This window comes from Cheilinus undulatus, linkage group 2 (assembly GCF_018320785.1).
Source record: "Cheilinus undulatus linkage group 2, ASM1832078v1, whole genome shotgun sequence".
NCBI lineage: Eukaryota > Metazoa > Chordata > Actinopteri > Labriformes > Labridae > Cheilinus > Cheilinus undulatus.
Genome location: NC_054866.1, coordinates 49,754,054 through 49,766,575, shown reverse-complemented (window position 1 = coordinate 49,766,575; position 12,522 = coordinate 49,754,054). Strand labels below are relative to the sequence as shown.

General features: G+C 40.2%; 1 protein-coding gene across 1 annotated transcript in view; it reads right to left on the bottom strand.

Moving 5' to 3' along the window:
* The window catches only part of myo7aa (myosin VIIAa), a 73,773-nt gene that overhangs the window by 21,831 nt on the left and 39,420 nt on the right, over positions 1–12,522 (bottom strand). The window contains exons 8-19 of the mRNA XM_041807595.1: positions 12,374–12,487; positions 11,792–11,860; positions 11,592–11,676; positions 10,514–10,590; positions 10,287–10,406; positions 9,688–9,830; positions 9,349–9,559; positions 8,426–8,561; positions 7,124–7,230; positions 3,359–3,496; positions 2,430–2,588; positions 1,142–1,234 (exon numbers count right to left, since the gene is read on the bottom strand). Coding sequence (XP_041663529.1) covers positions 1,142–1,234; positions 2,430–2,588; positions 3,359–3,496; positions 7,124–7,230; positions 8,426–8,561; positions 9,349–9,559; positions 9,688–9,830; positions 10,287–10,406; positions 10,514–10,590; positions 11,592–11,676; positions 11,792–11,860; positions 12,374–12,487 — 1,452 coding nt within the window. The remainder of the gene's footprint in view (positions 1–1,141; positions 1,235–2,429; positions 2,589–3,358; positions 3,497–7,123; positions 7,231–8,425; positions 8,562–9,348; positions 9,560–9,687; positions 9,831–10,286; positions 10,407–10,513; positions 10,591–11,591; positions 11,677–11,791; positions 11,861–12,373; positions 12,488–12,522) is intronic.

Sequence of the window (12,522 nt, the reverse complement as noted above, 5' to 3'; positions counted from 1 at the left end):
TAGACCAGCAGAGCACCACTGCTTTAAAGCATACAAGGTTGTATCCCACCTCCTTTGACAACACACACCCAACCTTTCAACAGTATGTAAACACTGATACAGAGCCCGTAAAGTTAGCTAATTCTAGTGTACGTTATCTGAGTGTCCTCTCGTCTCTTCTGTGGTAGAAAGCAGCTGAATCATCCCATCTGAGGAGAGATGGCGCTCACACATTTCATTAACCACTAACCACAGACAATCAGGATTGTGTTTAAACACAGCCCACAATCAGATTATAGAGAAGATACATCAGATTTGAAAAGGGAGCATCATACAGGAGTCAAACTGTAAAAACAAATGGCTGAGCCTGAAAAATCACCAGCTGATATTTCCTTTCACAATATTGCAGCAATCAGTTAATGCATGTGTCTCCCCAGTGACTTTTGACCTCAGGACAGCAACTGTCCACACAAGGCAGGAAACCAAACACAGACATGATCGCACATATGCTGTACGAATATCAGAAACACACTTTCATGGGAACTCAAACACATTTAGTCTCATTGCAGGACTTTCTCTCACAGACAAACGTTCATACACAGCAGGAAATAAAAACACAGTGCTTCCTGTCAGCAGATAAGCGAGCTGGAAACACAGCCTCCTCCATGGTAATATGTTCTCCCTTCAGCTGATCCCAAACACTCCCACCAGTTTGTTCCAGCATCAACAAATCCTCCGACATCATCTCCCAGCCCTCTCATTGTCTGCTACTGGAGCTCGTAACCAAATTTAACCGGATAAACTGGACTGAAACATTCATTTACTGGTGAGAAAATTTGGAAAGATATGAAATGGGAGCATCTGCATGATGAACACCCAAATAAAAAAAGAGAATGAATGCTGCTTTGGATATCTTTTGGATCCTTCTAATTGGATTTGAGCTCATAATAATTGGAGAGACTGTATTAAGGATGTATTCATTCTTCGATATTATCTATCTTTTCCATATATTTTAAAGGCCTTATCTGATAGAAAACTGTCAAAGTATTCCCTGTTAATTAAGTTCTAGAAATGGAAAGAAAGTGAATTATAAAAACAGAGTAATAGTATGTAATTTAATCTCTTTGGTTGAACCCCATCATTAGTTTTGTCACAGGAGTACCTTTAGGAAGATTTTGGTCTTTCCCATCTGCCAGTCGTCATCTCTGCCGAGCACGGCCTCTGCAATCCTCTGGCAGGTTCCTCTCAGGTCCTCCTGATGGGTGAGAGGGACAAATGAAACAAAGAACACTTCTGCAAGATTTCTGAAAGGCAAAAATCAACAAGTTTTCATATTTTAATTCACAAAGACTAAGTTTAGTGGGGGCAAAGGTGGCTTAACCATGGCTAGATCGTGCCCCTATCCATGGAATAACCTTATAAAGCGGATGGATATCTGTTATCAGGCAGATCCATCTGGCAAAGCTTTAATCTAAAATGTTTGTGCCAGACCTAAAAAACAGACCTGACCAATCAGCGTCATTTCAGGAGAACAAGGCAGTGGCGATGGGTGGGGATAAGCTGCACTGGAGACAGATAGCAAAGGCAGCCACTGATGTAGCAATTAGCTCAGATGTAGCTTTAGTTCAGCAGCAGTTTGATCAGAACTGGACCACATTTTTGGCTTTTTATGCATGTATTTAGAGAGGAGGTTGGTGGATAGAGTCAGAAATATGGATGAGAAAGTGGGAGTGAGACATGCAGGAAAGGAGGCGCAGGCTGGACTTGAACCTGGGTCATAGAGTACATGGGGTGCGAGAAACTGCCGGGCCATCTGCAGCCTAAAATTTACATCATTATACGCACATGAACACAAAATGGACCTCTAGACAGACAGAGGGAGGGAGGGAATCAAAACATAAAGGGGGCCTTTGAAAACAGAGAGCTGATGGATTGTGGGAAAAACTGCCAAACACAGTCACACATTAGGTACTAAGGGAAATTTCTCTATCATAACAAGCACACATGTACAAACAAACACAGTATGCAGTATGGGCCCCTGTGCATCAGGGCGATACAAGTAGACCCCATCAGAGAGAAAACAGGCCTCTGTTCAATACTCCTCCACATTCTGTGATGTTTGATAGTATCTACTAAATCTACCCTGATAAAGGAAAACCATCACTGTCATGGTGTCACAGGGAGATAAGCAATAAGAAAATTATTGGTTTATTCAACATATACAGTACTAAATAGGAGTTAAATATGAAAAGCACTCCATCAAATATTTTCATTGGTATGTTTTCATATAAAGATTTTGGGGTTATTGCTTGGTATGTCTGTGTAGTGCTTATATGTGTGCACCTGTCATTGTCACCATATGCTACTGATGAATCTGCTTTTCAGACTAAACTTACAGGGGAAAAAACATTACCCTCTACAAAACACACAGTCACAGAGTTAAACTCTACCTGTTTGTACGCTGGTTTGACTCCAGGCATGAGCACTCTGTAACGGTCCACAAACTCCACAAAGGTGTAGCGGATGGGATATCCTGCACGGCGGATCCGAATGGTCTCCATCATACCAGAGTACCTCAGCTGTCGCACGCACAGCTCTCTGTCAAACAACTACACAAACGGGACAGGCGTGAATGTCACAGGTTGTCATGTCATCCTCCCTGCTGTGTTTGACTTAAAAGTCCAGAGGTTATAATTGCGTTCATCTTATATTTCTCATCTTTTCATTTTCACAAGCTAAACGAAGCTTGTGATACGATTATATAACTCATGTTTGCTTGTGTTAAGTTAATAATCTGTAAGTCAAAGACTAATAATTAATGCCTGTAATATTTGTTTTAAGGAAGGTGCAGAGAGAGATAAATATCAAACATACTTACAACACGTAGAGGTTAAAACAATGAGTAAAAAAGAGCTTTTTGAAATGTCAATGTTCTCACAAATAGGAATTGAATAAGTATGGGTGCCCTAAACAGACATACATCCAAAAATGTTATTTCACCTGGTTTTCCTTTTATTAACAATACATTCTAGTTATTTTCTAAAGATCTTTATAATGCCACATTCTGTAATGAGCTGTTTCCTAAAAAATTTCAAAAAATTAACTTTTTATAGTGAGAAAATCAGCACTATTATCCTGAGATAATGAGACAAATGAACAAAAATATTGTGGGAAAATAAAATGTATGGATGTATGTCTGCATAGGACTTCTAAAACTTGGCACAGCAATGTAAACAATGTTTTTCTTAACAGCAGTTAGACGTACAGCTAAAAAAAACAAGTGGTTTAAGCTTCCTTTGCAGCTCCAGTACAAGGTACACATATTTTGTGCAATACAGTAGTTTTCTGTAAAATATGTAGTCAAAGTGCAGATACTCACCATGGGTTTCTTGTACTCATTTGGTTTGATGCAGCGGACAAAGAAAGGCTGACAGACGCTCAGAGTTCTCATCAGCAGCTCCAGAGATCTCTTAAACTGACTGCTGAGAGTGGGCGAACGCTTCCTGGTCTCTGCCCCCTGAAAACACAGAGATGTGACAAGAGTAAAGAAAGTGTCAGGGTCAGAAACAATGTGGATTCTCTCTCTCTCTTCCTGAGCTCTGACATGAGCTTTTTTCCTCTTTTTGTGTCTCTAAATATAAAAGCCTCAGTCTGGCTGACTTTGCAGCTTCACAATTTAAAGGTAACAAAAACATGACAAAAAAGGGAAATATGCTCGGAAAAGAGCTGAGGTTAATAATAATTCATCAACTACTTAATGGACTGAAAATACACCATACACTCCTCTTAAAGCCATTCTGACAGTTGTTTGGTTATGGGCAGGGAGATAGGGACAAAAAACCCTATCTTAATATTTTTGTCTGAATGACGGTACATTATTAATATCTATACTTTTCTGTAAAAGAATAACAAAAACATAACCTGTTTAAAGTTACATTTACAAAGGTCATATGTCACACAGGCACTAAAATTAACGGTCAGCTGTATAATGAGAAAGAAGGTAGATGATGGATTTTATGAGGAGACATCTGTTTTAATATCTGCTTTTATCAGTCAAATAAGCCAAAACCAATTTGGATGAATCTGATCCAGCTTTAAGTCAAGCTAGCAACAGCGACTACAGTGATTAGCTTATAACAAACATAATAGACGGCCAGCGTCCATTAAAGATACTTTTAACCTTGTTGGGTTGGCTTGTAATACATAATAATGGAGACAACATACCAGACATTTGTGCTAAGAGACATTTGGGTTTCGTGTTTAGTGCTCTTGGCCTTGGAAAGAGTCACTGAAGTTAGCTTTCTCTTGGCTTCCTCGTTTGAACGTTAACGTTAGCGGTTACACTTTATTTTGTTACCATGAAATTCTGCGACCAGTTTCTCCTCAAACTAATTCTCCAACTACTTCAAAAAGATCGATCTTCGGCATTATTGAAATCGGTGAACTAGAAAGCAAATAAAAATGTGAGATGGTAAAAAAACTCTTCAGCATGAAAATTTTAAACTTACGGCTGAACTCTTTTGTTTTATTTTGACAGTTTTCATCGGATATTTTCAACGGTTGTCGTTTCTTTCTTTACATAAGTGGAGCTGGCAGCTAACACCTCTAGCAACACGATTACTGCCCCCTTGTGGTCACGAAGAATGACATCAACATCACAATGAATTGGTGGTGTTTAAAGTCTGTACAGTCTCCAGGGTACCATTTTCTTACATTATTGTCATGGTTAATAGTTATTAATAGTTATATTGACGTAGCATGAACTTTTTATAGTTTATTAAAGTAGTAGCGCTCTCAAGAGCCTGCTGCCCTCTAGCGGACAGAGAGGAAAGGAAAGAAAATTTGTTGCATTTGCTTGACGCTAACGTCAAGCTAGGCAAATTCCTTGTCACGGCAAGATCTTGTAACTGAAAAGTTAATGCTCCGATAAATTATAGCACGGAGGAGGACTATCCCAGACTCAACCGGATCTGCATGTTTCTTAGTAATGGTAGCAGATTATTAGGGCTATGATGCTATGTAGTCTGCACTGCCCAGTCCTGTGTAGGATAATACCTTGGAAGACCTGTATGCATGAAATGATTTTTTACAAGACGGATTTTGATGTGCAAGTGGCACAAAATCTACAAGTTGGTGAGTCATTTATCAAGTTTTCTGAACATTATTAGTCTGTATTTGATGTTCTTACAATTCGACATATAAGCACACTTGAACGCTGCAACATACTAAAGTTTCATGATGTTAAAAAAATGTACATATCAAAGAGTGTCAAGTTATGAACCGCTGTCGAATAAGACAAACACGTGCTTTGTGCCTGATCATATCAGAGTTTTCTGCCCTCTTGCGGACACGGCGGACAAGTTCACCAAATAAATCAATTTCGATCATTTAAGAAGATGCTTACTTCCGGTCAGTTCCTTTAAAGTAAAATAGACGAAAATGAAAGCTTCACATTAAGCCTTGAACCAGTGATGGTACCGTGTTTTCCGCTGAACACTACCTGTTTATGCGTTTTTTTCTGTAAATGAACTATAATATTTTCTCTATGAAGTATTGTGATTCTGTATTTCACAATTTTATACAGGATCTTATAATCTTTGTTCCCAGGATCTTTATTTGCTGTCAGTCCCAAAGGTTAGAACTGAACTGGGAAAAAAAGGCGTTTAAATTTACTGCTCCCTCTGCCTGGAAATAGTGGAAACTCAATGAACTAATCTCACTGGACACTTTTAAGAGAAAGTTGAAAGACTTGGAGGCAGACACGTCTGGCTGCTAAATAGCTGCCGCTTAAATTGTTGCGAAATCAGATGCATTAAGTTATATATTTTTCTGTTGTAGTTACACGTTGGAACCACTAGGGGGTGATAAATAATAAATAATTTTCTCAGAGTATTTGTGTTCACTTTGTAAACAGGACTTTTTCTGAACTGATAAATTTATATTGTGCTTTGTTCAATCTCATAAACTCCAACGGTTCCTATGGCCAGACATATTGGAGATATTTCTGCTCATGCAATGAAACATCTTTTTATAGTGAAAGTGGCTGCTAACAATAATTAATATCACTGTTAATGTATTTTTCCTCTCCACAGTGTTTGATAATTTAAAATGAAGTTCGTTTCAAAATCTACATTTGAAAAGCCTCACCCTACAAGACGTGGTATTATTGTAATATTTTGGATGCAGATTATTATTATTATTATTATTATTATTATGTGTTGGTACAATGTTATTAAACTTTGAGCATTCAGAATTTCTGGTTTAATTTGAATTAGAAATCATGAGATTCGCTTCCCCCCAGTGGCCAAAGTAAAGAATTACAGCAGGAGAAAAAAGGTAATATTGAAAGACATTTAAGAAAGAGGGTTAGACTCCAGTCAGTATTTTTTAAAATTTATACTGTAACACCATCAGGCCAAATACTGGACTGTTTGTCTCTGATTGTGACACACCTAAAAAAGTGGACTAGTCTTTCAGTGAGTCAGGCCAGTACAGTAATAAGAGCAGTTAAAGTGTTTAGGAACTACCAGATTTAGTGATTAATTATGTGTAATTTCAAAGAAAATCCTTTCTCACTTTTACTTCACATGAAAAAACACAAATAATTATTATTTTCTATAATTTTTAAGCTTTAATGGTTAAATATTGTAAAGACAGGGTTAAATAGGCCTTTAATTAGGCTGACTGTCATTGAAACACTTATGGAGAAAATATATATGATAGTAATAATTAATAAATAGTACATAAAAATTAATGGAAATGTAATGGAAATGCTATAAAAAATTAAAAAATTTGATTTATGATTTATGATCTATTGAAATGTCATGAGTATGTTTAAGTTGGAGTGATGAGTTGATGAAAAGATGAAGAGATGAAAAACGTTTTTAAGAAATGTGAGGTATTTTCAACTTTTACCTTGAGAGGAGATCGGGCAGAAAGACCTGCTGAACTAACAGCAGCACAACCACACAGAAACTGACAACAAGCACATAAACACATGTGAGAGCACACAAACGTAGAAACACAGGAACACACAGAAGGAAGACAAAGAGGACGGTAATGTTAGCCCTGAGCTGAACATTACTGAGAAACACGCAGAAGAAGTTTAAACTAGAGCTTCCTGCATGAGTGTGTGATGGTCTACCATAGCGACATCAGCCTGGAAGATTTGCTTGATGAACTTGTTCTTGGACGAATGAACCAGCTGGATGATGTCTCCGTACAGAGTGTCTCTGTTCTTCTCCAGGAAGCCTGCAGGACACAAACAAACAAACAAACAGAGCGTTACGGCATGAATACAATAAAAAAAAGGAGCATGGCCTCAATGATTAAAAAAACATTTTTTTTAAATAACAGAGGGAAACTCTTCAGACAGGCTCACTGGGTTTGAGAGAACAGAATCCTTTTTCAGTTTAAGTTCCGAAACAGTTCTTCATTCATTATTTTGATGCCACTTGTTGTGCTCATGGATCCACAAGAACAACTGAAAATGTTGTATTCATGGCAGGCCAGTAGCCAGTATAATAAAACAGTATGCACATGTGCTCCAGTTTTCCTTCTACAGAGCAGTTAGGCATAAATGTTCACCTGAATGTGCAGCCAGGCTAATACCTGAATGTGCAACGGGGTTAACACCTGAATGTGCAGCCGGGCTAACTCCTGAATGTGCAGCCAGGCTACCACCTTAATGTGCAGCCAGGCTAACTCCTGAATGTGCAGCCAGGCTAACACCTGAATGTGCAGCCAGGCTAATACCTGAATGTGCGGCCAGGCTAACACCTGAATGTGCGGCCGGGCTAACTCCTGAATGTGCGGCCAGGTTAATACCTGAATGTGCGGCTGGGCTAACACCTGAATGTGCAGCCGGGCTAACTCCTGAACGTGCGACCAGGCTACCACCTGAATGTGCGGCCGGGCTATCACCTGAATGTGCGGCCGGGCTAACACCTGAATGTATGGCCGGGCTAACACCTGAACGTGCGACCAGGCTACCACCTGAATGTGCGGCCGGGCTAACTCCTGAATGTGCGACCAGGCTACCACCTGAATGTACGGCCGGGCTAATACCTGAATGTGTGGCCGGGCTAACACCTGAATGTGCAGCCGGGCTAACTCCTGAACGTGCGGCCGGGCTAACACCTGAATGTACGGCCGGGCTAATACCTGAATGTGCGGCCGGGCTAACACCTGAATGTACGGCCGGGCTAACACCTGAATGTGCGGCCGGGCTAACACCTGAATGTGCGGCCGGGCTAATACCCGAATGTGCGGCCGGGCTAACACCTGAATGTACGGCCGGGCTAATACCTGAATGTGCGGCCGGGCTAACTCCTGAACGTGCGGCCGGGCTAACACCTGAATGTGGGGCCGGGCTAACACCTGAATGTGCAGCCGGGCTAACACCTGAATGTGGGGCCAGAATATCACCTTCAGTTTAGTTAATCACCTTTAGTCTCATAGAAGACGACTCCAGCGAAGTGTTGGATGCCAAACTGGGTCTCGTGGTTGTTCTTTGGAGGGATGTAGTTTGTGTTGACTTTGTGTTGGAAGTTCAGCTTGTTCAGCATGGTGGTGTCTGTGCCCTGCAGGAAAACACAGAAACACAACAATAACATTAGGTTTTATCCATCTAAAATCCAAACTTTAAGCCACTAGAAGCACTTTCTAATTGATAGATTAATGTTTGCAATCACTAAAAGTCTCAAACTTCTACAAATGTAAGATAAACTTAACTAAGGCAAAAGCTGTAAAAGCATGCTGTCTATAGAGATCTTTGACCCTTATAAAAGATACAGATGTTTTGTAATCACTTTTTTGTGTTAGACTCATGGTATGCAATATTTTCTTTCACATTTGACCATAAAACAGATCAGAGTTTGTCTAACTGGTCACAGTTCATGATGGGAGGGAGAGTGGGAGCAATGACATTTATATTCTGCTACTGGTGCATAACAGGTGCAAGCATTTTGCAGGTAGTGGAGGTGCCTCTTACTCTTAACACTCAATCTTTGGTACTGTGAGTCTGTCCAACCACATGAAGCATTGATATGAACATAAAAGTTGTCGACACGGTTGAATTTTCTAGAAATTTTCAGGTAACAATGTGTGAAAAGGCTTAGGAAGCTGTGAAGGCATCTCAGTCAGAGAAAGGGGCTGGGAAATGTGATCAAGGGAACAATAAGCTGTGAATATAAAGCTTCATAGAGTCTTGGGGGGGGATGCAGATCCAAGTGGTGAGGCCTTTAAGTTTTTTTAGCAACACATTGTCATTTCTCATGCCACTAGTCTCACAACTTTGACCTCAGAGTGAAAATAGACCAGGGAAAGAAACGTTTACATCGCTGCGTCCCACAGTCTGAGCGTGGTTACCTTAGGAAACTTGCTTTCCTCATCGATGAGCGAGATGATGTTCATGGGTTTGATGGCGATCATGTCCAGAGCATCCTGGTTGTCGGTGAACTCGATGTGCTGCCAGTTGATGTTCTCCAGGTTGTACTCCTCCTGCTCCAGCTTGAAGACGTGGCGCACGAAGAACTGCTGCAGGTTCTCGTTGGCAAAGTTGATGCACAGCTGCTCAAAGCTGCAGGAAGGAGAGAATGGTTTAGCTGCTTCATATCAGGTTGATGCAGGGCTGCACTGAGCTGCAGAGGTGAAGAAACTACTCGGTATACATGCATGCATGTGAGTGAGTGTATGTGTTTGCTGCACCTGTTAACAGTAAAGTTCTCAAAGCCAAAAATGTCCAGCAGTCCAATGGAGCGTCTGATGACTTTGGTTTGGGATGATGCAGGCTTATAGATCGCCGCATTGATCTTCTCCACGATCCACACAAACAATCGGCCGTAAATCCCCTGTAGACAAAAACGCAGGCTGGTGGCTGTTCAAGCACGTGACATGCCTAAAATCCAAAAACCAGCTATTGGTGACCTCACACACTGAATCTCAGGCAGCATCGACAGGCAGCCTGATTTACATGGCTCAGTTTGCACCGCTGCATCTGTTCCCTGTAACAGTCTAAACTGGTTTTGTGTCATGAATGTTTAGTCAGCATTAGCTGTGCCACCACAGCGCTGTGTCTAGAAGCAAAATGTCATCACAGTAGTACAGCTGAAGGAAAAACGACAGACTTAATTTTTCTGATGTTTACTACCTCTTGTCTGCCATTCTCCGTCTCACAGACATTCGCTGGTGAAACAGTAAAGAAGGGCAAAGAAGGAGAAGGAGAAAGGTGCTGAGGTATGAGGTATGTCCAAAGAATGTGTTTGTTTTTTTAAACAAAAGTCCCTTTTTGTAATCTGGTGTTTTACCTTGACAAAAGCATCCCGGACATCCAGAGCTTGCTCCATGCTGAGCGGAGTGGAGACAGTTTCTCCTCTGGTGATCAGAGTTCGACTGGTCAGACAGTTCATCAGATCTTTACCGTCCACCTGAACACACAAACACACTTCAGGTACGTGTTTCTGACCTCAACCTCAGCTGTTGTGTCTGTGTACATGCATGTTTGTGTGTGTTAAGGCCTATGTTTGTGTGTCACCTCCAGCAGTGTAGCTGCAGTGGTGAGGTGAGCGCTGCGGACAACCTCGCAGGCATCCAGGTTATCGTAGTTTCGAGCTGCAGGGTCAAAGATCAACAGAGTTTATAAAGTTAATTTTACTTGAATACAATACGATTTTTTTTTTTTTTGGCATTTTTGCATAACTTCCCACCCAACTGACAACGTAGGTCTGTAAATGTTACCTGTAAAATTTTCTGTGTACACATGTTAATCAGAGCTATTAACTGTATAAATGCATGGAGAAGATCAACACGGAGGCCCACAGTATGATATGGTCAAACCCTTACTGACACCTCTAATGTTATAGCTGTTTATCAGCAATGTTTGATGATGAACAGCAATCAAGTGGAGTCTCATTTCTTAAGGGAAGGTTTTTCACCCCTATCCCTTACCACTCTGTTTCAAAGGAGCAAGGGGAAGGACTAAGGGGTAGAAATGGGATTTGCCATAAGAGTTATTCACTTCCTGATACAGACCTGCTTTTATTTTGAAAGAAAATGTGGACCTTTGGGTAGATTGAAGATTATAGATGTGCTCCAGATTGCATACCTCCAAACTAAACACTTCATATTTGACTATTTAGTGCATTTACACTGAGAAGAACGCTAAAATGGAGTGTACTACAGTAGACACTTCCCACCCTCAACAGACAGCATACTGTTGATGTAATGGGTCTGTGTTGATCGGCAAGGCCCTAATTAAGGACCTTAATTGCATTATGATTAATGCATCAATGCTGAGAGCTCTACTTTTAACAAATTTAAACAGAACAACCACAAAACATTAAAATCAGAGGAGCAGGAAGACACATAACCCCATTAAAACAACAACTAGTGCCTTTTTTACCTACTATTAAAAATTAGAATAATGGTCCTTTAATACTGTACACCTTCTGATCCATCATCATTGTATTTACATCTTTAATATCAAGTAGAGCTGTTTAAAACTAATGTTCATTTGTTTCTCTCTAAATATGAGCACCTTATATGTTAAAAATCATTCATATCAGTGCTTTAAAATGGCTGAGTTTCTTCAGAAAGAGTAATTCATACCTTACCTTCATATCTGAGGTTTCCCATGTGTAATATTGCAGCCAGAAGTTTGGTAATCTCCCAGTTCTCTTTGTCTGTGAACATCAGGACCTGCAGAATGAAACAAGCATAATCACAGCTTATATTTATTAGATTTATTAGTTCTAAGTGAAGAAAAGTGAATTTATGGTCTTAGTAATAATGAGTGCGTATTTGGAATCAGGACCTTCATTGCGGAGCGGATGTTGGAGTACTCTTTCATGTCATCTCGGCCGTCACATACTGTACATTTACCCTGCAGAGGAACAGAGGGAATTATGAGAGATGAAGTTAGTTTTAAAAGGGAAGAAAACATCGTTTGCAATCACATATTGAAAATAAACACATATTTAACACAGTTGCAGTCAGGGAGTATTTTTTTTATTTTTTTTTTATTAGGATGTCAGTGATGATTTCTCCACTATAATAATGTTTCGCATTTTCTGTGGTCACACTTGAATTGTAGCTGCTGATAGTATCTCATCTTTATTCTACATATTAATCACATAGAATTTTTATTTATTGATACTTCTTTAAGGGATGCTAAATGTGCTGCACAGAAGTCCAATACATATTTCCCTTACGGGCCAATAAATGGCATCAAGTCTTACTGAAGCTGTGATGGCTCTGGTTGTCATGCACCGACTAAGCTGCAGGAAGTACCCATTGTTGTTCTGACTTGAGTTAACTTGGATCAAAAATGAAAAAAGTCAACATTGATGACACCATGACTGAGATTGCACAAAGCTGCAGGTGAAACTTCACTCACTATGGTCAAGTAGGTGTAGTCAGTGGCTTTGCTTAGCCCCAGTTTCTTCTTCTCGTCTGCTGTCATGCCTTTGAGCATGCAGTAGAAGATGTGGTAGTTCCTCTCATCATACGCCTGCAGAGAGAAAGAAAAGTGCAGAATCACTGCAT